This window comes from Macaca fascicularis, chromosome 12 (genome assembly GCF_037993035.2).
Source record: "Macaca fascicularis isolate 582-1 chromosome 12, T2T-MFA8v1.1".
Classification (NCBI taxonomy): Eukaryota; Metazoa; Chordata; class Mammalia; order Primates; family Cercopithecidae; genus Macaca; species Macaca fascicularis.
Window position 1 is genome coordinate 115,367,801 of NC_088386.1, and position 27,303 is coordinate 115,395,103.

Below are 27,303 nucleotides of genomic sequence, written 5' to 3' on the forward strand. Positions count from 1 at the left end.
GGGGCCGCGCCCGGCAGGGGCGGGGTGCTCAGAGGTAGAGAAGGGCTGCCCAGGCCACATGGGTAAGGTACTAGATACTGGTTCCTCCGCCTTCTTCCCAGGTGCCCTGGCTTCTTGGCTGCCCGGGCCCAGAAGTGAGATGAAGAGCCAAGTGCAGGGAATGGGGTGTCAAGGTAGAGAGGCTCCCCACAGGAAGGTCAGAGGTCAAGGGGCAGCAAGAAGTTGGTAAGCCAAGCCTGAGACCCACTCCTGCCTCTCAGGTAATTCTGGGGTGGAAGTTCTCAACCTCCTGCAGAGAAAAGCCTCCTGGGGGAAAGGGTGCCCTTCAGCTCCATAATTTAAACATGAGATTGACACTCGGATCAGCCCCTTAACAAGGGAGTGCGTGTCCGAAGGAGGGGGACAGCTCCTCTGGTCCAGGCTGCACGGTTGAAGGGATAGCTCAGAGCTTCCTGCAGGCCATTGCCGTGGCAGGGTTGATGTGGTCAGCTCTAGGCAGGGTGGAAGAGGCCTATGGGTGGCCACGTGTGAACAGGGTCCAGGGTCGGAAGAGGTGGAGCCAGGGCCAGGGCCAGGGCCCCATGGGCATGAATGGAGGTGAGTGCTTGAGAGTCTACATGCAGGCGTGTGCCTGCTTAGGTGCTGTGGAGGGCTCTGGATTCTGTGTGGTGGTGCAAACAGGTGAGGGATGGGCATGTGGAGCTGGTATGGGAAGCTCGTGGACCATGTCTACCTGAGCTTCCAGGGTGGATGTTTCCAGAACATGGAAGGGGCATGCTCTGGACCAGTACTTGACCACCGCCCATAGATTTCCAGGTGCAATGTGAAGAAAAAGCTGAGGGCCTAAGGCAGAAGGGGAGGGCAGGAGGCTGGGCCCAATGCTCATGGTCCAGCTGGGGCTACCATGGAGGCCAGGCCAAGGCTGTTAGCCTTGGGTCCGTTTTGGGGCTTCCTTTTTGATTTCCTCAGCCCTTGAGTAAGCCAAGTAGTTCTTCTCTAGCCAAAGGCAGAGCCTTGGGCAGGCTGAGCCCTGAGAAACAGAATTCTGAGGAAGTAGGCTACAGCTGGGAGAGATGGCAAGGAGCTGGGAGTTCACTCCCCTGGGCGTTTTTAAGAGGGACATGTCACTCCCCTGGGTGCTGTTGTGCAGGGGTAAATCCTTAGAGGCTGGGGAGGAGACACAGGGAGGAAAGCCCTCAGCAGCGGGAGGGCAAGAAGTCTCTAGGGCACAACCGAGTCAGGAGAGGGAGCCGGGGTGGCCTCTCTCCATCAGCATCTCCTCTCCCCCAGCCCTGCTCTGCCCACCTTCCTTGAGTGTCTGTGGCCAGGCCTGGGCCAGAGAGAACCATGGCTGGCTTCTCCTGGTTGGCCTAGCACCTGGACAGGTACAGGCTTCCCGAGCCTGGGATCAGGGGATGGGGTGCATTCTAGCAGACCTTGGGGCTGGGGAAGGCGTGGACTCCTTGGGGATCTCAGCTCTGGTCCCCCCAGGGGCAAAGAGGGCTGAAAATAGAACATAGATCAAAGGGTAAGATAGATGAGTTGATGACAATATGACTGGGGGAGAGATTAGCGAAGGGAAAGAAAGAGCTGAGGAGAGTAACGGTTATAATGTTATTTAAGATTGGAAAGGACCACACAGAACTGCAGCTCCAAACACATCCTTTCACAGGCAAGGACACTGTGGGCCAAAAGTCAGGGAGCTCTGCCTAAGACGTACTAGTCTAGTTAGAGACATAGCTAGTTATGGCCATCCCTGAGCTAAGAACCCAGTCCTCCTGGTTTTGGCTGTGGGGGCTTTGTACTCCTCAAGAAGTTCTGGAGAGAGAGGAGAGAGCAAGAGAGGGAGGGAGAGTGCTGGGAAAGTAGCTGCCATATGATTGGCCCAGGCCTGGCATTTCTCAAGATGGGTGCCTCCTGGCCTGACTTGGGTCCCTCAAAGTGGGAAGCGGTGATGAGGTGTGAGAGCCCCCAGCAGGGCTGTTTGCTTAGCCCCTCTGCAGTCTTGGTGGTGTGGTCAGCAGAGCTGAGCCTGGCTGGGCATACCTAGACAGAGGCCAGGCGGACAGTGGGCTGGGCTGCTCTGGTGGAACAGCAGGCTTGAGAGGCTTGGGGTGAGAAAAGGGCCCTGGGTGCTGTGGGGCCGAATCAGGGCCCTTTGACATTCATATGAGAATAGGAAGAGGATTGGACTGCAGCAAATAACCTTTGAGAACATGTCCTGATTGTGCAGATAGAAGGTAGCAGAACAGTTGGAGGCCTCAGTCTGTCCCATTGCAAAGAACCATGTGTATAATTATTACACCTATCCCACATGCTTTGGAGGAGGGAGGGGCTTTGCTCTGGTGATGCTGGGGACTGACTGGGTGAATCTGGCTTCCTATCCCTTCTGTTGCCCACCTCTACCAGCCCCTGCCCAGTGGTAGCTCCTGCTCCAGGGCAGCCGGGCAAGCAGCTCGGCATTGCTCAGACTTACTCATGGAAAACTTTCTTGGTTGGAAACAACAGCAGGAGGACTTCAGGGTACTCGAGGAAGCCAAGCAAGGACCTGGCTGCAGAGGGAAGGACACGCTTTCCTGGCTGGGATTGCTGGCTCAATAAGACAGAGTGATGCTAGGTTCCTGGCACTCCTGAAGCCAGATATGTTAGCTCAAGGATGGAAGGATTTGGGCATGGCTCTGGGAGGTTGGGGTCATGAGAAGGCGAGTGGGCTACAGCCTGGAGAGTTTGGAGGATGGGGTGGTGGTGCTGATATTTGGGGGATGTAGAAATGAGGAAAGAATAGGAAACAAAGGGGGTGAAGATGGCAGAAATGCAGGATACTTGTAGAATCCTTAACATGCATAAGTACCCTGTCTCATTTAATTATTTAATCTTCCAAACCCTAGGTTACTGTTATGACCATTATTCATATAGAGAAACTGGTGTTCAAAGAGGAAATTTACCCAAGTTCCCATGACTAGTGAGGTGTCAGAGCCAGGTCTGAAAGTCAGGTATCTGAGTCTGGGTCCATACTACCTGTCCATAGAAAGAGAAGTGTGGGAATACTGTCGAGGATTTGTCATCGTCACCATCTTTCTCCGTCAGTATCCCCAAATCCATCTCTGGCCTAGTCTCCAAGATAGGCAGGCATTCTTCTTTTTCAAAATATCAGGCTCCCACCTGCACAAGTGCTACCCTCAAAGCTGTGGGTGTGCGTGTGTGGCTAAAGGGCAGACCTACAGTAAAGGGCAGAGGGGAAGCAGGAGAAAGCACATTTGAGAGAAGAGGTGAACTGATGATGCTCACATGGTGTGTTAATTGGAGCTTCATAGCCAGGGTCTGGAAGATTCTGGTGTTAATCAGAAGGGCCAGAGATCAATACATGGCAATGAACCATCCTGGGGACTTGAAGGCTTGGAGGGGAGAGCTTAGAGATAGGGAGAGAGGGCCAATTTAAGCAAGGAAAGGGTGGAGGAATGTACCAGAACCTGTGTTGAGGAATATTCTGCAGTTATTCTTTTTCACCTGGAATTTAGAATGTCTGGCTAGAGAAGCCAGGTGGAAAGTAGTATGGAGCTGGGAATGGGTATGGGGAGTGTCAACATCCATGTAGGCCAAGTGCCGACCAGCGAGTGGAGGAGAGGCCAGAGGGGGAGCAGAGAGGAGCTCTGGGGCCCCCTCCAGGAGAATCCTGAGTGGAATGAGAGATGGTCACTCCTCTGGCTGAAGACCTCTTGGGAGAGAGTCTGGGTTAGGACAGAGAAGAGGGAAGGCTGGATGAATGGAAGCGGTTGCAGGAAGATTTACTGTCCCCATTCCCATCACTGCTTACGCTCTCCACCTGCAGCTCTGCCACCCCCTCCCATATTTATTGAGTGCCTACTATGTGCTTTCGATACACGAGTCAGGGGGTTGAGGGATACCAAAATGTATGTCCTCCAGGGGATAACTTTCTAGTGAGGGGAGACAGACAATATGCAATAAACATAGTAAATAGGTAAATTACATAGTATGTCAGAAATACAGAGCAGGGTGGTAAATGAGGGGAGAAGGGAGAAACTGAACTGAGTCAGGAAAGAGGAGACAAAAGGGAGATGGGGGGGAGCTTGTGGCATAGGATGAAGATTTGAATTTTCTCTGGTTAGAGAGAAATGCTGGCAGTGCAGAAATTGGAAGTCTGGGTTTGGGTGAGTGGCAGGGAGACACAGCTGCCCAGCTATGGGAGAAAAATGGGGCAACCTGGGACCAGCTGGGGAGGCCCACACGTAGAGTACGTTCCAGGCCAGCCCTAAAGAGTGAGCAGTGCCGACCCAGAGCAGGAACACAGAATCCTGCCGGCCCCTCCTGGGCCCAGCTGTCCCGTCACTCACGCCCGCTGCCCATTGGTTATTTTTGCCATGGAATGTGCCAGCCCCTCGGATTCTCCTGGGGAACAGGGGCTCAAGTTACCCCCTCTCCTCACTCAGCTCCCCGTTTATGAGTGGGTGTGTTTAGGGGTGTACAGGGAAAGTGCCCATGGGTGTTCAGGGTCTTTTGGCTGCAATGAGTGTGGACACACATATGTGCCCTCTCAGCGCATGTCCCTGTGCATGTGTCTGTACTTGTAATTTGCTTTGATGCTCTAGGAAACAAGAACACCTGTATGCACTCAGAATGCACAAAACACGACCTAAACTTTAGAATAAAAAAGCAGCCAGGTACAGTGGCTCATGCCTATCATATCAGCATTTTGGGAAGCCGAGGCTGGAGAATAGCTTGAGCCCAGGCATTCAAAACCAGCTTGTGTAACATAATGAGACTTCATCTCTATTTAATATTTTTTAAAAACTAGCTGCGCATGATGGCATGCAGCTGTAGTCTCAGGTACTCAGGAGGCTGAGGTGGAGGGAATCTCTTGGGCCCAGGAGATCGAGGTTGCAGTGAGCCATGATGGCACCGCTGCACTCTAGCTTGGACAACAGAGTGAGACCTAGTCTCTAAAACAGTAAAGAAATCTAAAATAAAATAAAGGGGCCACAAACTCAAATAACTGCAGGGGTCAAGGAGAAACTGATAATGAGGGAGGTGTGCTGAGCTCAGACATGATTGCTCCAGCCCAAACATTGTGCAGGCTGAATAAAACTCATCAGTCTATCCCTATATTTTATTTATTTATTTATTTTGAAGCAGAGTCTTGCTCTGTCACCCAGGTTGGAGTGCAGTGGTGCAATCTCTGCTCACTACAACCTCCACCTCCTGGGCATAAGTGATTCTCATGCATCTGCCTACGTTGGAATCCTGGCTCCCTCAATTTATTGACTGTGTGACCTTGGGCAAGCAACCGCTCGGTGTCTCAGTCTTCCTCTTTTCATGAGGATTAACTGAGCTCATTCACATAGAGTGCTTAGCACAATGCCTGGTACATACCAAACATGCAATAACTGTTAATAGTTACTCAGTAGTCACAACTCAGAAACCAGGATTGGCACTCCCTGTGCTCACTGGGATGATAATTCCCATCTCCAGGACACATGGAATCCCAGCACCTGTATGGCTTTTTCTAAGTGATAGGACTTCTCTGAGACTCAGTCACTTGTCCATTAAATGGGTATAGGATTATTGATTAGGGTTTCAAGCTCATGGGGTTTTTGTAAATGAAGTAACATTTGTAAAGTGCCTGGCACTTAGTAACCGCTGAAGAAACATAGCTATAATGGTCACAGGGAGGATAGAATTTTGTGTATGCCAAGTGTGCATAGTGCTGAACAGGGCAGGGGTCGGGTGGAACACACAAAAAATTTGGTGAGTGTGCTTCCCTGTGAGTGAGAATACTGGCCAACTTTGTGAATAAGGGGGTACCTCTGTGCACCTTTGCTTGTGTGTATGAATGTATGGGGGTAGGGGGCGCGCATGGGACAGTCGAGAGGTAAGGTAAGATAAAGCCCTCTCTGGCTTCCTTGAGAAGCCTGGGGGTTTTCACAGTCTGAGTCCATGTTAACACGCAGTCCACACCTTCCAGGACCCTTGCCCTGCGTTTGACCTAGGCGCCCCCACCCGGCGCTGTGCCCTTCGGCGAGTTCGGTTCTGCCTGGCACAGTGTGTGTGCGCGCATGTTTGTGGAATGAGCAAGTAGAGATGCTGCTGACCTTCCAGAGAGGCCCCGTGGGAGGAGGTGAGGGTGGGAGGAGGCTGCGCTGGGCTGCCAGAAAGTGGCCTGAGCTAGAGGCCATTGCACCCCTTTCTGTGCCTCAGTTTCCTCATGTGCCTAGGGCTCAGGAGGCAGATACAGGGTGGGGGTCCGCGGCTCTCGGCGTCAGGAGGTGACTGGTGGTCGTGTAGGGAGGCAGGTGAGGGCCGCCCCGGGGTAAGCAGGGGGACAGGACAAGGAAGGGGCCCCAGGTGGGGTGCAGGCTGGCGAGGGAGGGGCGGACTCCAGCGCCGCCGCCGCCGCTGCCGCTGCCGTCGCCGCCTTACCCCCACCCGGCTCCCGAGGCCCCGGGCTCCTTCCGCCACCCGCGCCGGCTCCCGCCCGCTCCCCAGCTCGCCCCCGGCCCCGCCTCCGACTCCGCCCCGCCCCCGCCCGTCCCCTCCTCGCCCGGCCGCCGGCCCGGCCCCCTCCCCCGCCATGAAGAAGCTGTGGGTGAAGAAGCGTTTCCAGGTGAGGGCTCCGGGGGCGGGAGGCGCCGGGAGGGGGCAGGGAGGCCTGGGCGCCCCGGAGGGAGGGCGGGTCACCGCAGCTGGGCCCGGTGGAGGGGGCGCTGGAGCCGCGCCTGCCCCACCCGAGCCCCGCTGAAGGCGGCGGGCCGGGCGCGATCTAGGGGCTCCCGGGTTTGCGTCCTGGGCGCGCAGGCCCCTCCCCGCGCTGAAGGGCAGATCCCCCCGCTCCTCGATCGCCCGCAATCCCCGCGACCACCGGGGAAGACCCCCGCTGCAGCGTTCGGCGTGGGGCGCCCACTTGCTTCTTTGCCACCCCTTCTTCTCTCTCCTCTGTCCAACCTCAACCCCGGGCCCCGGCCCCCCGCCCGGCTTGCCCCAGCCCCCCACTCTGGAGCCTTCCATCTTCGGAGCTCCTGAATGCAACGCACACGGATCCGCGCTGAGCTCAACACATTCCCCAAGCCCTGCCCTGTCCTCCGCGCACCTGGGCCTCCTGCATTCGTGAGGCTCTGGCCCTCTGCCCCCAACATCCCTCCCCCACACCTACCCAGGTATCTGTCCTCCCCCAGCAGGAATCTGCGCCCTCGTTCCTTCATCTCCCAGTCACTCAAGCACCCTGCCCCCCGCATCTCCATCTTCTCCTTCTCCTCACTGAGCCTGACTACCTCGTCTTCTATCCTCTTTCTCTGGGGCTGTTGCCCTGGTCCCAGGCTGTGAGCCTCTGTCCAGTGGGACGTTCCAGCTTCCACCTGCAGCCTGCCGTTCTCTCCTTCCTCCCCCGCTCCTCGCAAGAGCCCAGCTGGGTACCCTGGAAGAAGGCAGGGGAGCCATTCCCTACCGGGGAAGCTGGTCACTCTGGGTCTCTGCCCACCTCCCCTCTCACACACACACTGGCCAGGGAATGAGTTTCTGCTTGATGTTGCAGTACTGGATGGGAGGCACAGGGACCTTAAGAACAAGCCTCCCCCTCAACTACTCATTCTGGCTTTTCTCTTTCAGAAAACCGGCCATTCCCGCCGGGCCTTTGGCCGACTCACCCATGGTGCGTGGACCGTGGGCGTCCTTGCTCTAGCCCATGCCTACTCCTCCTCTTGGTCCCTGTCCCTCTGTGAGGCATCAAGGCCCTTGAAGACAGCCCATGAGATATGGGACCCTCCCACACACCCCACACTTATCTACCACCCACCCGACCAGGCCCCCTGTGCCCTACAGCTGAGAGAGGACCCGGCAGCAGGGAGGGCGGCTCGCTAGCACACTGGGTGCCGTGTTCTCCATGTGAGGCCTAGTGGGAAGGAGTTCATTGCCATGCTTTGGCAACCAGTATGTGGCTCCTGCTTGTCATGGCAGCTAGAGGGAAACTGAGGCATAGAACCTGATAGAATCTGGGAAAGTTGAAAATACTCCCAGGAACCTTTGCTCCTAACCTAACCACTGGGCATGTTTGAGGACAATTCAACAGTAGAAGAGAGGGACCTTGAGGAAGGTGCCTGTCACATCATGATGCAGACAGATAAGGGGTTGGTTTGCAAGGAAGGGTCAAAGCACAATGCAAATATTGTAATAGAGGGTGGGCCTGACTCCTAATGGGAGGCCCAGGTCTGCGGCTGGACTGAACACAAGCAGGTGTGTGTGTGTGTGTGTGTGTGTGTGTGTGTGTGGCCAGTGGCGGCACCAGTAAGTGCCAAGGATACCAGAACCACTGGGGCAGCTGGAATAACCAGCCCAAGTATGGGGGTCCCCAGTGCTGGGCACATCCCAGGTATCTCCCTCCTCACCCATTGCCACAGGGCACCTCTGGGGACTGGGTACCTCATGCCCCTTCTGTCCTGACCGCCCTCCATGCCCTGCCCCACAAACGCTCTGATAACAGTCTGTCCCTGTCTCTCCTGCTGCTCCTATGGAAGCGAAGTTTTCCGCTCCTGCAGAAAGCAAAGTTACGGTAGGAAACTGGCTCCTGCTCTAGCCCCCCGCGTCCCCCGCTTTCCAACCCGGCCCCGGCCTCTCCTCACCCTGCCTCAGCTGCACCCGATGCCTTCCAGCTGGTTTGGGGTAGAGGACAGGCTGGCCCTGCGGTTGGTCGAGTGCCCTGGCGGTACGACTCTGAGGTGACTCCTCTTTGTTCCTGGGGTGCTTGAACCCAGACTTTAGAACCTTGGAACCTAGGACCTGATGATTTTGGGGGTGCACAGGAGCTTAAGCTTTCACTGACAATGGGAGGAGGGAGAATGGAGGAGGCCCTGATAATCCATTAAGATATTGGCAGATGGGGAGGGGGTGGCAGTTTGGAGGGCCCTACGGAGGTAAACGTGAGTAACCAGGGGCCCAGAGATGGAGCCACGGCACTGTCATGGGAGGGGTTATCCTGAGCAGCCCAGGCTGGGCAGGAGATGTGGGGAGCAAAAGAGAGGAGGTGCTGGCAGCCCTGCCAGTGATAAGATGGAGCCTGCTGTTGGCAGGGAGGCAGAAGGCAACAGGGAAGAGTTGGAGGCAGAGGGAGGAGGGCCCTGCCCACACAGACCCCTTCTTCTCCAGACTCAGAGACGGCTGAGGATGACATCAGCGATGTGCAGGGGACCCAGCGCCTGGAGCTTCGGGATGACGGGGCCTTCAGCACCCCCACGGGTGAGCTCCTGGGGTGTACAAAGAGCAGGCAGGCGGGTTTCCCACAAGGGGTGCCTCAGTCTCATGGTGCTCCTTTCTCTAGGGGGCTCTGACACCCTGGTGGGCACCTCCCTGGACACACCCCCGACCTCCGTGACAGGCACCTCGGAAGAGCAAGTGAGCTGGTGGGGCAGCGGGCAGACGGTCCTGGAGCAGGAAGCGGGCAGTGGGGGTGGCACCCGCCGCCTCCCGGGCAGCCCAAGGCAAGCACAGGCAACCGGGGCCGGGCCACGGCACCTGGGGGTGGAGCCGCTGGTGCGGGCATCTCGAGCTAATCTGGTGGGCGCAAGCTGGGGGTCAGAGGATAGCCTTTCCGTGGCCAGTGACCTGTACGGCAGCGCATTCAGCCTGTACAGAGGACGGGCGCTCTCTATCCACGTGTAAGTAACGGCCTTACCTGGGCCCGAACTGCCCCATCTCACCATGCTGTCCTGCGCTGCCCTCACTGCTCCGTTAGCCTCCACCCATCACCCTGCCCCATCCATCTCTCTGTGCACTTCTTCACCCCCTGCTGCCACTCCATCTTCCCACACTGCTCCCTCCTCCTCCTGAGCCATCACCGCCCACATCCCCCTGCTCCCACCTGTCCTGGCTCACCATGCCATCTCCATGGTCTCCTGGACCCTTCTGTCCCTTCCTTGTCTCCTCCAAGATCTCCAGTTTCTCAGGGGTCCTCTTCTGCCTCACCCATTCAGGCTCCAGTTGTCCCCAGGATCCCTCCCCCCACCCAGGGGCCCCCTCCGTGCCTGCTGTCTCAGCAGCTGCTGCCTTTTCATCTCTCTGCACATTCCTGTTCCCATGTGGGCCTTTTTCTGGGAGGAACAGAACCTTTCCACACGGCAGCTCCCGGGAGAGCAGGAGAGAGCAGGGGAACAAGCCAGCAAGCAGGAGAGAGAAGAGAGTGAGGTGGCCAGGGGCAGATGGGGCAAGGGGCCTGTGAAAGCAGGAGGCCGTGGGCTGGGGGCGGCAGGGGGCTGCGAAAGGGAGGGGCTGGAAATGGGGCCAGGCTGGAGGGAGAGGGTGGGAGTGATGGTGACAGGGGGCTTACAATTATTTCTCTCATGGGAAACCCCTAAGTCCCTGAGGGTGGGATTCAAGGTTGTCCTGGGAGGGAGTGTGAGGAGCGGAGGTGTTGGAGTGAGGCACTGGAGCCATTTTTGGAGATCTGGGGCTTGCAGATACATGAGAGAGCGCTATAGTGGAAGAGGGGAGTGGCTGATGATAGAGGTACTGGGGGCATTTGGGGAGCTGAGAGGGGCCTGGTTTGTGATGGGCATGGGTGTGGGGGCAGGCACCCTCGTGCAGGAGAAAGAAGGGGCCTGGTGGGGGAGGCTGCTTTGAGGGTGATAGAGTGGCTAGTAGTGGGCAGGGGAGAGGGCCAGGGTTGGGCCATGGCCAGGGGGAGGCTCCCTTGGCTTATCTTCTTGGCCTTACCCGGTGCTCCTGTGCCCTGGGCTTGCCTTTCCCTCTTGCCTTTCTTTACCAGGCCCCAGCCAGAGCCTGGAGTTGCTATGGCAACTTCGGAGGAACCCATTTCCTTAGTGATGTCTATGGTACAGAGACTGGCCTGGAGCTCAGAGCTGCCAGCAACAGGCCTCCTCTGCTGTCCTCAATTTCTCCCCAGGCCTCACCCACTTCCCAGAGGCCCTTCCCTGGGGACTCCGCGGCCCTTCCCCCAGAGAAGACACTTCCTCCCTGCAGGTGGCTGGCTGGGGTTTCTGTCTCTCAGGGCACTCTGCATTGCCACCGCCCCCTTTAGCCCCAGTCAGAGGCGGGTCTGTCATGTGGGTGGCTGACTCAGGTAGGCTAAAATATCCTTAACTCGGGACCCCTAGAACTGCTTGTGACTGGCACCCTACTACTTGTCCTCCCTTCTGTGCCCCTGGAAACCCAGACACTTTGGAAGGAATAAGGGCTCAGGATTCTGACTGCCTGGGTTTCAATCCTAGCACCAATCATTTCCCAGCTGTGTCACGTTGGTAAGGCACTTAACCTTTTTTATGCCTCAGTTTCTTCATCTGTAAATGGGGGTGATCACAGTCCTTACCTCACAGGGCTGTTGTGAGTATTAAATGACTCAATGCATTTTAAGCACTTGGTACAAGCCTGGCACTCAGGAAATATTCAATGAGCCATTTTACAGATTTTTATTAAGCTCTCTCTGATGTGTCAGGTATGATAATACATCTAATTCCTTTTTTTTTTTCTAATCTTTATAATTTTTATGTGTGATGTGCCCCCTCACCCGCCCCAGCCCCGGCAAGGGTCCAGATGGGGAAAACTGAGACCCAGCTCTCTTGGGCACTAAAGCTCTGTTAAGTGAAAGAGATACTCTGGGGTAACCGGCTCCTTCCCTCCTCCTTTTCGCCCACACTCCCTATTCAGGCCCACTTAGTAGCTATTTCCGAGCTGAGTTATTTCAGAGCATACCCCTGTGGGGGGCCTTCTATGCTTCTCAGGGGCGATTTCCAAGGACTCAAGATAGCTTTCCCAGGGGAAGCGCAAGTCAAAGGCCTATCCTCGGGGCAGACTGAGCAAGGGGAGTAGGATCCTGGGCATTCCGTCGCCACCTGCTGTGTCCCATCAGTGCTGGTGGTGGCGGCAGGTATGGGCTCAGGTCTACACAGCAGCCAGGGAATCCTAGGGATGGGGCACTGCTCCCCAAAGGCTTGTGCCTGGTCCAGGAGGCTGTTGCTTGGCTTCCAGGGACCACTAGGAAGGGGTGTGCCCTGCTGATGATGGGCAGGGGTGTGGGGGCCAGCTGGGGGCTGGAATGAGTGGGCGGCTGCATTCCTGAGAGCGCCCCTCCCCACCCCACCTTCTTGTCTTCCCTCCCCACTTCATCCTTTGGGTCCTAAGTCTCATTCTTTTCTCTCCCTCATGCTCAGTTCTGTTTCCGCTGTTTCTCGGCTTCCAGGGCTGGGGGGAGGAGGCTGGCCCGAGTCCTAGGGCTGAGTCTGTACCAAGACCCAGCCATTAGCCCAATCTTGTGGTTCCAGAGCCGCCGGCCTCTCCCCAGCACCTGCTCTGGCTGTGCGCTCCTCGTGGGGGTGGGGGGTGGGGGGCAGGAGGATCTGGCCCATGTCACCCCCAAGCCTGCCCAGCATGCCCACCACCCAATTCCTATCACAAGCTAAGGGTCTAGGAGAGGAGGCCCTCTGAATCCTCTACCCCTCTCCATCTTGGTTCTGCAGCAGCGTCCCTCAGAGCGGGTTGCGCAGGGAGGAGCCCGACCTTCAGCCTCAGCTGGCCAGCGAAGCCCCACGCCGCCCTGCTCAGCCGCCTCCCTCCAAATCCGCTCTGCTACCCCCACCGTCCCCTCGGGTCGGGAAGCGGTCCCCGCCGGGACCCCAGGCCCAGCCCACAGCCACCCCCACGTCGCCCCACCGCCGCACTCAGGAGCTTGTGCTGCCCGAGGACACCACCACCGAAGAGAAGCGAGGGAAGAAGTCCAAGTCTTCCGGGCCCTCCCTGGCGGGCACTGCGGAATCCCGACCCCAGACGCCACTGAGCGAGGCCTCGGGTCGCCTGTCGGCGTTGGGCCGCTCGCCTAGGCTGGTGCGCGCCGGCTCCCGAATCCTGGACAAGCTGCAGTTCTTCGAGGAGCGACGGCGCAGCCTGGAGCGCAGCGACTCGCCACCGGCGCCCCTGCGGCCCTGGGTGCCCCTGCGCAAGGCCCGCTCTCTGGAGCAGCCCAAGTCGGAGCGCGGAGCGCCGTGGGGCACCCCCGGGGCCTCGCAGGAAGAACTGCGGGCGCCGGGCAGCGTGGCCGAGCGGCGCCGCCTGTTCCAGCAGAAAGCGGCCTCGCTGGACGAGCGCACGCGGCAGCGCAGCCCGGCCTCCGACCTCGAGCTGCGCTTCGCCCAGGAGCTGGGCCGCATCCGCCGCTCCACGTCGCGGGAGGAGCTGGTGCGCTCGCACGAGTCCCTACGCGCCACGCTGCAGCGCGCCCCATCCCCTCGAGAGCCCGGCGAGCCCCCGCTCTTCTCTCGACCCTCCACCCCCAAGACATCGCGGGCCGTGAGCCCCGCCGCTGCCCAGCCGCCCCCTCCGAGCAGCGCGGGAAAGCCGGGGGACGAGCCTGGGAGGCCCAGGAGCCGCGGGCCAGCAAGCAGGACAGAGCCGGGGGAAGGCCCGCAGCAGGAGGTTAGGCGTCGGGACCAATTCCCGCTGACCCGGAGCAGAGCCATCCAGGAGTGCAGGAGCCCTGTGCCTCCCCCCGCCGCCGATCCTCCCGAGGCCAGGACGAAAGCGCCCCCCGGTCGGAAGCGGGAGCCCCCGGCGCAGGCCGTGCGCTTCCTGCCCTGGGCCACGCCGGGCCTGGAGGGCGCTGCTGTACCCCAGACCTTGGAGAAGAACAGGGCGGGGCCCGAGGCAGAGAAGAGGCTGCGCAGAGGGCCGGAGGAGGACGGTCCCTGGGGGCCCTGGGACCGTCGAGGGGCCCGCAGCCAGGGCAAAGGTCGCCGGGCCCGGCCTACCTCCCCTGAGCTCGGTAAGGCCTCAGGGAGGGCTGACAAGGTGCCTGGACCAGGTCGGTGGGGGGCGTTTGTGGAGAGCAAGACGGCTCAGCAGGAGCGGGGGTGGGGGGAAGTACGGGGGGTGGGGGTGGGGGTTCGGTCGGGGGTTTCGCCTGGGGCTGCTAGTCTGCTGCAAGGGTGGGTTTGCCAGAGAAGGCGCAGACACAGGCTCCACTTTGAGTGAAGGATTGTGAAAGTCCTTGTGCTAGGACTGCCACTGGTGAGGTGGAGCGTGAGTGTTGTGATGGAGGCTGGGTGAGGCTGTGAGCTAAGATTGGTGCCCAGATGCCCGCCATAGCTCCCCTGGGTCCAGTGGCCCACTAGGCTGTTGGATCAATAACCACTACTGGGGGGGATGCACTGGTGGGAGCCTAAGGCTCCCCTTCATGCCCCCAATCCCTTTGTTGGGGAGAGATGGTAGATGGTCTGAAATAATTTGCAAATTCCTGTTACAGACACGCTTTATGCCACAAAACTCTACTCTGCCTCTCCCACTCGGGCATCATCCCCTGATCCATGTGTGGCCATTCAGCCTCCCCTTCTAGCCTCCTCACCCAGGCTTACACCCTGCATGGCTGAGCTGACTGTGGTCCCTACACAATGACTGCCTGTGTGTTGTCTCCCAACCTTCCCATGGGTGGTGACCAACATCACCAACAGGAGAATGACTCTGCACCCCACCCCTCATCCTGCGCATCAGCTGGAGGCCCACTCCTGGAGAGAGGCGGCGGAAGGTGTCCTTGACCCACTTCCACTGCTCCTCCAGAATAGATGCCTCTACCTGCTGCTCCTGGGAGACCCTGCCAGGATCTCTTTTATTGCACTTACTAGTCTGTATTTTTCTTTTTTTTTTGAGACGGAGTCTCGCCCTGTAGTCCAGGCTGGAGTGCAGTGGCCAGATCTCAGCTCACTGCAAGCTCCGCCTCCCGGGTTTACGCCATTCTCCTGCCTCAGCCTCCCGAGTAGCTGGGACTACAGGCGCCTGCCACCTCGCCCGGCTAGTTTTTTTGTATTTTTTTTTAGTAGAGATGGGGTTTCACCGTGTTAACCAGGATGGTCTCGATCTCCTGACCTCGTGATCCGCCCGTCTCAGCCTCCCAAAGTGCTGGGATTACAGGCTTGAGCCACCGCGCCCGGCCTAGTCTGTATTTTTCTTCATCAAAATTATTTTGCATTTAAGTATTACCACCTCAGAATCTTTAGAGATAATTAGGCCCCTGTCCATCATCCTCCTGGCCACCATTATTGCAAACACACAGCCATGTGCTAGCATTGTGTTAACTAGGCCCTTACAGATGTTATTTCATTTCAGCCTATATGTCAGTTTCAGAGAGTCTTCTCCGCTCCATCTTACAGATAACAAAACTGAGGCTCAGAGAGGCGATCTAATTTGCCTAAGGTTTTGTAGCCGGAAAACAGCAGAATTGGGATTTTCACTGCTTTTTTGGCTACATACATCATCCTTTATCTAGCTTACGGAATGTCAGAGTTGGAGAATGCCCAGAGAGACCCATGACAGTGGAGTTTGTCATCTCTCTGTGTGTATGAGCTTCCTGTAAGCAGGGACCACATGGTCCTTCCTCTCGTGTTCTTGGTACCCGTACAGTACTCAGTATGCCGGGAGTACAGGGTCACTATTTGGTGAATGGATGAAATCAAATCTGATCTTTGTAGGCCTCTCAGACCGCCTACCATTCACTCTTGTGAATCTGATGGCTTCACACATTTGACAATTCACCTCGTGTTGCCCTGTGCCACCACTGTTATTACTTAAGTCTTGGGTTGCTGTTAGTTTGTGCTGTCTGTTTGAAAGCTTGTGCCCCTCCAAGTGCCTTGCACAGGGCGTGGTACGCCATACACGATAGCTGATGTATTAAAGACATATGCAGTGCGGTCCTGTCTTCCTCCAGAAGCCAACGCTCTAACTGTGGATGAAGTTGAGGAACAGTCAGACTACCATGGAGTCAAGGCTGCCCTGACCTGTTTGAGAATGCTCCTTCTGACTTCCTTTGTTCCCTACGGACATTCAGGAGGCAGACCCTGTTCTCCCCCAGTCCCTGCTTTCTAGAAGCCCCTCTGTCTGGGTTTGACTTTCTAGGATGCAGGCCACCAGGACTCCCTCTCCTGCTGTCATCCCTGCAGGGATCATGGCCCCTTACCCCGTTACTCCTGTGTCCCACAGAGTCTTCGGATGACTCCTATGTGTCCGCTGGAGAAGAGCCCCTAGAGGCCCCCATGTTTGAGATCCCCCTGCAGAATGTGGTGGTGGCACCAGGGGCAGATGTGCTGCTCAAGTGTATCGTCACTGCCAACCCCCCACCCCAAGGTGAGCTCCAGTACTGGGCCAAGGTGAGGTCAAGGTTGGAAGGGGGCGTGTGAGAAGGGAAGGGGAGGTTCCCCCCGACTCCTCCATGGGAGGGGTGGGAAGGAGGGGAATTATCCCCTCCATGGGGCTGCCCTGACTTCTGTGTGTGTTCAGGGACATTTCCCAGGACCCCTGAGAGAGGGGAGGGCAACCTGGGCTTCCTGAAATGAGGGTGGACTTTTCTGGATTCCCTGGGGTGCTGAGAGGAGAGGTTTGGGCTCCTGTGTGGTGTGTGGGGTAGGAGTGAGAGATTCTCGGTGGGCGCCCGTGGGCCATGGCGAGCCGGGTCCCCGTGCCTCCCCACAGTGTCCTGGCACAAGGATGGGTCAGCGCTGCGCAGCGAGGGCCGCCTCCTCCTCCGGGCTGAGGGTGAGCGGCACACCCTGCTGCTCAGGGAGGCCAGGGCAGCGGACGCCGGGAGCTATATGGCCACGGCCATCAACGAGCTGGGCCAGGCCACCTGTGCCGCCTCACTGACCGTGAGACCCGGTAGGGAGCCCATCAACCCTGGGACTGGGTGGGGGCAAACTGTGACTCTTCCCTGGCCCAGGCCCAATCCCCCTCCCTTCCCACTCTCAGCCTTGAGCTCGGGTTCCCCGCCAGCGTGCACAGTCCGTGCAGTCCCTTCTGGATGTCAGCAGCTCTGGTGAAAGCATTTTAAATGGCCCTGGCCTCAGGGCAGGGGCCAAATCCCCAAGGCACACACAAGGCTGGCAATTCATGAAGTCAGTGAAATTTGTCTTTAGCTATCCTCTAAATGCCATCCTCCCATGGCATTTCCCTGAACAGGGTCCTGTGGGGAAAGCAAATTGTCCTTGAGTTTCCCAGAAAAAGAATCTCTCTGCTCACAGGGCTTCAGAGCCACCACGAGCCTTCTGAAGTCATTTCCCCTGTAAGACAGTCCCCCCTCCCAGTAAAAAGAGATGCTTTCGAGTGCCACAAGCCACTTCCCCCCTCCTTTTCTTGAACCCAAAGTCGTAAAAAGGGTACAGCGAAGAGCACTTCTCAGGGGCTGGCAGTGCCGAGACCGCCTTGTTTTCTATTTTTGTGAAAGCCCTTACTTGGTGTCAGACTACTTTCTTTGGGATTCAGCCCAGTTTCTTTCTGGTTCAGCTGGATCAGTGTCGATGTACATGGCCAGTTCAGCTCATTCAGCTTGCTGGGCCTGACAATGCACTGACCCCAGGCCTGGGGTTCGGGGAGGTGAGGATGGTCAGGGGGCGTTACAGGAGGAAAACACACTCAACCCTCAAGGGGGTTCCCACTGGGTGACCAGACCTGGATCAGAGGACCTAGGTTGGGGGACAGTGTGGGGCAGATGAATCTAGTGCTGAGGACATCCGAGCAGTTGCTTAGTGTTCTGGGATGCCTGCGCTGAGAAACTTTGGCGCCCTGAAGGAGGCTGGGATTTAGACCGGCACGGGGAAGGCGGGACATGCCAGGATGGGGAACAGCACACGATGTTCTGTCCCTTTCTTCCACGAAGGGCTGCAGGAGACAAGATGGCAGAGCCTGTGTGCCCGTCCCAGGGCCTCAGCACCTGAGCAGTGAGGGAGTTCTTGATGCGTCTGAACACAGTCTCGTGCTCCAACAGAGCCTTTGGTTGCATGGTCTGGCTTGTGCCACTACAGGTCTTCATCCTCCTTAGCTGCATATCCCTCCCAGGAGCCCATTTTCCAGGCTTTCTCCTCCTCCTACCCCTCCTACCCCGCTGAATCATGCCCGTCCCTCCACCACATGCTTCTGTCCTTCCATCACCTCCAAGATCTGGCTTCTGACTCAGCTCCCAGCTCCCCTGAGGGGGCCCAGGCCTGGCTCCAGGACTCCAGTCAATACCTGGCTTGGGCTGAAATTTGGCGAGGGGTGGGATGCGGGGTGCCCTGATATTGGCTCAGGGCCATTTGGGAGCCTTTTAAGGTTGGAAAGGCAACTTGGGGCGAGGCAGCTGTCAGCCCTTGACTGGGAGTTCTGTATTTGCGGCATAGAACCTCCGGAGCTTCAGTTTCCTCATTTGTAAACCAGAGATAATGACACCATCCTCACGGATGAAAGCGAATGTGTGAACGAGCTTTATGAACTGTAAAGCTGTAGACAAATGTTAGTTGTTAGTGTTATTAACGAGTGATGTTGTGTACAAGAGCTCAGGTTTCTACGAGGATCTGGGAAGTGCCTTATCTTTCTCTGTCCCTTTCTTCAGCCCTGTGAAACCCTGTGCCTTGGGGACTCCACCTCTCCCCTTGGAAGGCCATATCCTGCAGACCCTCCGTATTTCCCAGCCCCTGTATCCTCAGCTCATCACAGCAGCTCTGCACCTCTGCCCTGGGGAGCCAGAAAGCCTTCATCACATTAGTCTGTTGCATCAGGCATTGCAGCAAGACAGCACCTCCTTAAGTCAGGCTGGCTCGGGGGCCCCAGGGCCTGGGGGGCAGGCATGTGGGTCCAGACTTGGCTCTGGCTGTGTAGAGCAAGCTGACTTTCTTACCCTACAAGGCACTGTTTAGTCCAGAGTGACTGGATGGGGGCCAGTGGACTTGAGAGCAGCAAAAGTGGGTGGAACCTGAGGATGGCACAGACATCTGGCAAGGGGTGGTCCCAGGCCTGGAGTCTGCAGGGAGCGAGGGGTGGAATCAGGGGAGGGTGTCCAGCAGTTTGCCCGTGGGCCCACTGGGGAGTAGGTAGAGGGAGGCAGTGGGCAGTGTCTTGTGGGAAGAGGCCTGCGTGCAGCCACCGCCCTCTCTTGCTCCTGCCCCTCCCCTTCTTGCTCCTCCCCCTCCCCCTGCCCAGTGCTATGGTAACCAGGGCTGGCTGCCCAGTCCCCTATTGGGGTCCACCCCAATAGGGCCTGCTTTTGAGGGTCTACAGATCTCAATTCCTGGTTGGGAGCCATGGGAACCAGGGAATGGATAACTAGAGAATGCGGCCCCATGGACTGTGGTTTAGGGGGCAGGGTCTGTGCGGGCAGGACCTGGTCCTTACCAGCTCCTCAGTTCCCTCCCATCCTTTCCACCCCACTGAATAATTCTGTTGAGACCACAGTCATTCTCCCAAAGCGGATGTGTGGATGGGGGCGGGTGGCTAGGGAGTGTGAAAAGTGTGCTTAACCAAAGCAAAGCATTCCGCACCGCTGCCCACATCCATCACACAAGTATTTATTGAGTGCCAACTAGGTGCCAAGTGCTACATCTCTCTAAACAGTTTCTTCTGTTTGGAGAGTATCATCGACTTTCTCAAGCCCTTTCACATCTCTTCCTGGCGATAACATTGTGCCATACATATCCCTTGGAGGGACGTGTGACAGGTGGTGACATTCCCATTTTACGGATGAGAAGACAAAAATGTGGATAGGAAAGTGAGGTAGAGCTAGCACCAGGCCAGCAGCCTTTATTTAGCACTTGCAATCTGCCTAGGGATGTTATCAGCAACAGTGATTTAGGGTGATGGAAGTAACTGCCCATGAAGCAAATAAACTTAGTGTGGGGTGCAAATAAAAGTACATGGCCAGGCCGGGTGCGGTGGCTCACACCTGTAATCCCAGCATTTTGGGAGGCTGAGGCGGGTGGATACCTGAGGTCAGGAGTTCGAGACCAGCCTGGCCAACACGGCAAAACCTCATCCCTGCTAAAAATACAAAAATTAGCCAGGCGTGGTGGCATACGCCTATAATCCCAGCTACTCTGGGGGCTGAAACAGGAAAATCACTTGAACCCGGGAGGCGGAGGTTGCAATAAGCCAAGATCGTGCCACTGCACTCCAGCCTGGGTGATAAAGTGAGACTCTGTCTCAAAAAAATAATAAATAAATAAGTAAGTAAGTAAGTAAATAAATAATACATGACCAGTTAGCACTTACTGAGTGCTTCGTATATACCAGGCCCTGTGTTGATTGGATTATTTTGTTTAATCCAGCCTTATGAGGTAGGTTCTATTATTATGCCCACATTACGGATGAGGAAACTGAGACTTGGAAAACTTTAGCAAATTGCTATCTGGACACAGTGGCTGACACCTGTAATCCCAGCAGTTTTGTCTGGAGCAGCATTGATCAATAGACATTTCTGTGGTGATGAAGATGCTCTATATGTGCATGGTCCAGTATGGTAACCCTAGCCACACATGGTTAGTGAGCACTTGAAATGCAGCTGCGGTGACTGAGGAACTGCATTTTAAATTTAATTTCATTTTAATAACTGCGTTTAAATAGTCTCAGGTGGCTAGTGGCTGCCTTCTTGGGATGGTCAGCTCTAGGAGCTTAGGGCCAGCTAGAGGCTGGAGCTATGATTTGAAGCACTGTCTCGGTCTCTCAAGCCTGCATTCCTAACCATGACGCTATCCGACCCCCTTTCCTGTTGCTCTGAAGAAGTTTGAGGTTGAGGTGGAACTGAGCTCATGAGCTCACTGGGAGGGCACTGGTGATGCCCTCTGTGGGTGGGTCAGACTGGGGGCTTTCTCTCCTTCCTCTGTTGACTCCCCACCTCTGGCACAGCTGTGGTCCTTCTGTTTCCTTGCATGCCTGATGTGAGCACACCCAGCTTCCCCACTATGCGCCCTGAGAGGAGGTCCTCTGGGTGCTGGGCAGGAGGAAGCGGGAATATGGGAGGCCCCATGGGCCTGGGCCTCATCCTGCCACCTCCAGTCCTGCCCTCAACTACAGGTCTCCTATATTTGAGCCCAAGATTCTAGCATTTTCCAGCCAAGACCTTGGCCTCTTCATTGTACCTTAGCTTGTCATGGTTTGCTTGGCGGCAAAGTGAGGATCTTCGTACCAGTCAGGCTACCTACTCGGTGAGATTCCTGAGGGTCTGTGAGGAGGGCGAGTTGACTCAGGACATTTGGGACAGGGGATATAGCTCATCAAAGCACATTCCGGTCCCACTCATAGAATCAACATGACCACAGCAGAAAATAGGTTGTTTATTGGGGGCCATGAAAACAAAAACAAGGAAGAAAACCTTGGCATCCATGTCAGTCCCTATCTTCTCTTGCCCCTGGTCTCTGGCCACCTGTGGCATAGTTACAGATTCTCCCTTGTGATGGCGGTGGCTGCCGATGGGGAGGATGCCACATGGCCCCCATCGTCAGTCCTTGATGGGGGTTTGGACAACACCTGACAAAGCACTGTGGTGTGGTCCCCTTGCCCAGACTCAGCCCTTCCTCCACCCTCCTGTCTGCCAGAAACAGGTCTGCCTGACAGGTGGCTGCCCCGAGGCTGGTACCTAGAACGGAGGCCATCACTCACAGCCTGTCAGAAGTATGGAGAGCTCATTTACTGTTGTTGCAGCCACTTTTTCTCACCTGGAGCAAACTAACATAATCATATGTAAGAAATTAATCATGACCGGGCACAGCGGCTCACGCCTGTAATCCCAGCACTTTGGGAGGCCAAGCCGGGTGGATCTCGAGGTCAGGAGTACAAGACCAGCCTGACCAACATAGTGAAACCCTATCTCTACAAAAAATACAAAAAATTAGCTGGATGTGGTGGCAGGCGCCTGTAATTCCAGGTACTCGGGAGGCTGAGACAAGAGAATCCCTTGGACCCAGGAGGTGGAGGTCGCAGTGAGCCAAGATCACCCCATTGCACTCCAGCCTGGGCAACAGTGGGAAACTCTGTCTCAAAAAAAAAAAAAAAAAAGAAAAAAAAAAAAGAAAAAGAAAAATTAATCACTTCACTTCTAGGGCTAGGTCAGGCTGACCATGTGAAATGATCTGACAGCTTGTACATTTTGAACTAAGACTGAACCATTCTCAGTCCAAGAGGAAATATTTATGTCAGCACCCTGTGGAAATGCCCACCTCCTGGCCAGCCATGTCCTGCCTTTCCCTGACTTTTCCACAGTGGGGTTACCACAGCAGACGTTTCAAGAACTGCCTGTGGAGGACCTACTGAAACAGCGCATGTGGAGGGCCAGCTGGGAAGGGCTAAGCCACAGGCAAATGCTGGCTATCCTGCAGCCTATCACTCCGTTCCTCAAGAACCATAAGGAGAAAATCTCTTTATGGACTGGGTCCGTGGCTACACCTGTAATCCCAGCACTTTGGGATGCCAAGGCAGGTGGATCACTTGAGGCCAGGAGTTTGAGACAAGTCTGGCCAACATAACGAAACGCTGTCTCTACTAAGAATACAAAAATTAGCCAGGTGTGGTGGTGGGAGCCTGTAATCCCAGCTACTGAGGGAGGCTGAGGCAGGAGAATCACTTGAACTTCAGAGGTGGAGTTTGCAGTGAGCTGAGATTATGCCAGTGCACTCTAGCCTGGACGACAGAGTGAGACTGTCTCAAAACAAAAAACAGAAACAAAAACAAACCAAAAAAGAATTGTAAGGAGTCCACCTTGCCTGCAGAGTAAAGGCTGCACACCTTCAGGTGGCCTCTACCATCTGCACCCATAGGGCAAAAGGAGCCAGAGGCCTGAGGCTGGCCCTCGGGTGGCAGTAGGAGGCACGTGCTTGAACAGTGGATGCCCCACTCCTTACTTCTTTACCCAGTTTATAGACAGACAGTTGAGCTATAGTCCTCTGCACACATGCCTTTTGCTTCAAACTTTTCTGCATGCACTTTCCTCTGCCTGTAATATTTTTCCCTTTTTCCTGCAAACTGCAATTTCAATACTGCCTCTTCCTTCAGTTCTCTCTTCCCTGAGCCAAAAGTCATCTCCTGCCTTCTGTACTCCCACGCCCCTTACCTGCTGCTCTCTTGCTACCTGACACTTCCTGCTTGCTCTTATAGTTGCATGTGTATCTGGCTTGTCTTCCCCACCACCCGGAAGGCTCCTGAGGACATGACTGTGTCTTTGCCACTCCTTAGCACTGGCAGCTGGGCCTGGGGGCCCTTCTGAACAGTTAGGGGCTGGGCTGTGTGGACTGCAGAGCTGCATGTGAGGTGGCAGTGAGTAGGCAGAGACCCCCATGACTTTTCAAGGCCTTGAACAATGTGGGTGACTCACAGAGGTGAGGCTGGACATGACACCCAGCCACAAAGGTCATGAGGCTCTGCCTATGAGGCGAGCTTGGGGAAAAGACCATGGAGCAGTGGTCCTCAGAGTGAGGCCCCCAGACCAGCAACATCAGCCTCACCTGAGTTTGTGTTAGAAATGCAGATTCTTTTTTTTTTTTTTTCCAATAAGCGTTTTGCACTCCTAAGAAATGCAGGTTATTGGCCTCAGCCCCCACCTACTGAATCAGTAATTCCGTGGGTGGAGCCCAGCACTCTGTGGTCTAAGGAGCCCTCCAGGTGATTCTGATAAACAGAAAACTTTGAAAACCACTGCCATAGAGTTAGAGATTGTGCCCAAGATGGAAGGCCAGGTCATGCCATGGGAAGCACACAGGCTGTGAAGCCAAACCTCCTAGGTTCAAAGCCCTGCTCTGAGGTTGAATGGTCCAGTGATGAGGGGCTCAGTGATGGCACCTCTTAGGGCTGTCCTCCTCCCATGTAGGTCAGCAGTGGTCCCTAAGGTTTCATGTACCTAAGAGTAACCGGGGGTGCTTTTTAAAATGCAGTTTCCTGACATCTCATTTCAGAAAATCTAATTCTGCAGGCTGGAGTAAGGTTGAAGAATCTATATTTTAAATGAGCCCGAGGTGGTCCTGATGTGAGTAGGTCAAGTGTCATTCTGAGAAGCCCTGAAGCAAAGGGCCGTGTGTGACACCTTTTATGTACTAGATAGTCGCAGTAGTGGCTGCAATTCTGTCTATTGTGAGAACACATCAGGGGACACTGAAACAGTTGGGGCCGGTGGATGTGCTGGTCTGAGGAGAGGGAGTTCCCTGTGTGCTTCCTAACGCCAGTATTTTCATCAAATGAGTTTGAGCTGAGAGTGATGTTGGAAGGGCAGACGTGAGCACTGGGTCAGCGTGGGGGACTGGGAGCCAGTGTGAAGGGGCGGTACTTCCGTGGCAGGTTGTTCAGGGCCATTGAGTGTATGTGCCTCTTAGGTTTAGGGGGGCACCTGCCCCCTCCTTCCTGGCTGATGTAACTGTATTTCCCACAGTGAGAGTTGGGTTTGTAGGTGGAGCAGGGCTGGGATGTCAGGGACTGGTTCCAAAGATGGTTTTGGCTATGGGGCCAGGGAAAAAACTAGGTGGCACCGGATTCTGGTATGGAGCCTCAGGAATCCTTGATCAGCCTCCTTGGTCACTCACTTTTGGAGGTGTGGAGGGGCAGGGGCTACTGCCTTGTCTGGAAGAGGCCTGGGCTGCTCTGACAGTCTCTCTCTCCAAGGGGCTTGAGGATAGGGGCTCGCTTGGTGACTGGATGCCCTCCAGCATGATGTTCCCCTGGCCACCACCAGGGGTCTCTGAGGCTCCCTGCAAACCTTGACCATCTGGTCTTCAGCTCTGCTTCCGCTCCTGGTCCCTGGGCCTGTGAGCCTCCTCAGTACTGTCCAGCCTGGAGGTGACCCTGGGGCAGGACTCCAGGCTCCACAGAGGGGTAGGACCGCCCACCTGCGGGGCCATGCCTGTGATCTCAGCCATCAGCTGCCTTAAGCACCAAATGCCATTCTGACTTCTCTCCCCAACCCTATCTCAAGACAGCCCCCCTGAACAATGGACCCCTCCTCTGCCCAGCCCCCAGCCCTCCTTCCTCACTGGCCATGCTGGGAAACACAGGTCATGGCTTGGGAATGTGTCCCTGCGGGGGGTGAGGTGATAGGAAGAGGGAGAAGGACATGTGACCCCTCCTGAACAGCCCCTTTCTCTCAGGCTCCGTGTCCAAGCCCCTTCCCCAACCCAGATAGAAATGGGTGCTCATGACAAGGGGCCATTTGGGGGAGGCAGCCCCCGCTGTCCTCCCTAGCGGGGCTGATGGGTGGTGGGCAAGTTGCCAACAGGTGCCCGGGGGAATGGGTAGGAAGGCTGGATGTGGGCTTAGTGCCCTGGGTTGGCTGCTGGCCAGAGCTTCCATGGCAGGGATGAAGGGGCAGAGGTGGGATTCTGGGCCCCCTCAGATTCTTCTGCCACCTCTGGGAAGGAGGGCAAAGGTCTTGACAGTTCTCTGATTTTCGGGGCCAAAGAAAACAGGTATGCCCTGGCTCTGCAGTATTTGAGACTCGTTAGCACATTCCCACATCAGGAATCTTGGTGGTTCCATCAGAGCAAGGGGCAACACAGGGAACATTTCCCACAGGCACCTCCTTTGGTGGATGTGTCGGAACAAATGGATCAGGGCAAGCGTCTCGATTGGCACAGTGCAGTGCCACCCCTCCCCTGTCTTGCTCGGGGACGGAGGCCCCACACCTTGAGTCAAGGCGCTGCAGAGCGGGCTTTGCTCTTGTCAGGGTCCGAAGCTGTAAGGAGAGGAAAGACAGATCCCAGGGCTTGGGAGTGAGCAGAGTGGCTAAATCCAGACGGCCACACTCCGCCCTCCCCTCTCCCCTCTCCTCCCCCTCCACACCAGGGCCCAGGCTGCTTGTGGTCTCGGCAGGCACCAGCTTCCCAGCCAGCTGCCTGCCGGCCTGCCATCCAACCTCCTCCTTCCCCTCCTCAGGCGCCTTCCCCTCCCCCAGGGCCTTCTCCGTGTAGGGCCTCAGCTGGGTCAGCCGAGTGAGTGGGGCTGGGCAGGCTGGACAGGCTGGGCTCCTGCTCCCTGGGGAGACAGGCTGGGGTGGGCAGTGGGCAGGCAGCAGAAGGGCCTGGTGCCAGGGCAGAGCCTTCAGGACAGGCACAGGCTGGGCGTCTGTGTGCAGAGCCTCGGGGTGAGTTGGGGTACAGCCCTGCTGAGGGCTTGGGGTGGGGGGACCTGGGGAAGAAGCCAGGGGGCTGTGGCAGTTTCATGTCTGTATTTGGCAGTCGGATAGGAGCCAGTTCAGCGAGACTGGGCCCCTGGCCAGTTGCAGGGGAGGGCGTCAGGGCCCTGGGGACACCCCTCCCACAAGGCTGACTCTGGTGCCCCCCTCCTCTTCCCCAGGCTGAGCTGCCCTTTTCTGTGGATGACTCCAGCTCTGTTTTTATATCCCTCAAGTGTTTGGGGGTGCAGGCTGTAGGGCTGTGGCCAATAGGTGCCCCTGGGGTTTGCACGGCAGGAAGCTGAGAAGGGAAAGGGGGAGGGGCAGGCTAGATGGTGCCACCTCATTGGCCCTGGACCGAGGTCAGGGTGTGTCTTGTCTGTGGTGTGTGTTCCTCTGCACCAGGCCCAGCTTGCCCAAGAAATGGGCATCCTAGCCATGCTGCTCCAGGGTTCCATAGACCTGCACCCCCTGCTTTCAGAGCCTGCAGTTGGTAGTTTAGGCCACTAGTCCATGTCAGGAATGTGGGTTCCCTGCTCCAGTGGAATTCTCCCGCCAGGCTCAGGAGTGGCCCCTCTGCTGCCCGAACCCTTTGTCCCAGGCCTTTCCCTATGGTGTCCCCTCCCGGGAGGATCAGCAGGGTCAGTGTTGGCAGAGCCAGTGGCAGACAAGGTTCCAGGGGCTCAGGGAAGGGAAGCAGCTGGGAGAGGTCACAGGAGCCTGGGAGTGAAGTCCGGGCAGGGCTGGCCTGTGGGGAGCTGCCGCAACTCCTGGTCTCTGGGCGACATTCCAGCCAGCTCTCCCAGGCTCTCTGCAAGCCTTCCTCCCTGGCAGCTATCTTTGTCTCTCTCCAGGTGGATCTGCATCCCCTTTCAGCAGCCCCATCACCTCCGACGAGGAGTACCTGAGCCCTCCAGAGGAGTTTCCAGAGCCTGGGGAGACCTGGCCTCGAACCCCCACCATGAAGACCAGTCCCAGCCAGAACCACCGTTCTTCTGACACTGGCTCCAAGGCACCCCCCACCTTCAAGGTCAGACCCCTGAGGCTGGGGCCCAGCCTCCTGTGTGTCCTCGATCCTTTGGGTGACCCCTTGTTCTTGGGACCATGCTTAGGCACCAGCAAGACCTGGAACTTGGCTCTCATTTAAATGCTCTTACCCAGAGCCAGTCTCAGTCTGGCTGTGGAAGAGGCCTCCGTCTCAGATTCCACAGCCCCCAGGACCCAAGGCTCTGCCCTGACTGTCTCTCCCTGACACTTTGGGGTACCCGCTTCAGGTCTCACTTATGGACCAGTCAGTAAGAGAAGGCCAAGATGTCATCATGAGCATCCGTGTGCAGGGGGAACCCAAGCCTGTGGTCTCCTGGTGAGTAGCCGCACTTCCCACCACCCACCAGCGACTCTATGCTAGGCTTGGCTCT

General features: G+C 56.6%; 1 protein-coding gene across 49 annotated transcripts in view; it reads left to right on the forward strand.

Moving 5' to 3' along the window:
- SPEG (striated muscle enriched protein kinase) overlaps positions 1–27,303 on the forward strand; it is a 58,859-nt gene that overhangs the window by 541 nt on the left and 31,015 nt on the right. For 4 of the 49 annotated variants that reach the window (XR_012421513.1, XM_015432854.4, XM_074010268.1 and 1 more), the window contains exons 1-10: positions 6,584–6,619; positions 7,618–7,660; positions 8,528–8,557; positions 9,151–9,240; positions 9,323–9,659; positions 12,474–13,771; positions 15,979–16,122; positions 16,468–16,650; positions 26,740–26,915; positions 27,160–27,248. Coding sequence is in view for 48 of the 49 variants with exons in the window: in XM_015432854.4 (XP_015288340.3) it covers positions 6,587–6,619; positions 7,618–7,660; positions 8,528–8,557; positions 9,151–9,240; positions 9,323–9,659; positions 12,474–13,771; positions 15,979–16,122; positions 16,468–16,650; positions 26,740–26,915; positions 27,160–27,248 (2,423 nt within the window). In the remaining variant the exon portion in view is untranslated. Of the gene's footprint in view, positions 1–6,583; positions 6,620–7,617; positions 7,661–8,522; positions 8,558–9,150; positions 9,660–10,085; positions 10,186–12,473; positions 13,772–15,978; positions 16,123–16,467; positions 16,651–25,567; positions 25,856–26,070; positions 26,527–26,739; positions 26,916–27,159; positions 27,249–27,303 lie in introns of those variants that run through there. The other 45 variants (XM_074010265.1, XM_074010286.1, XM_074010253.1 and 42 more) reach the window with 27 other exon arrangements.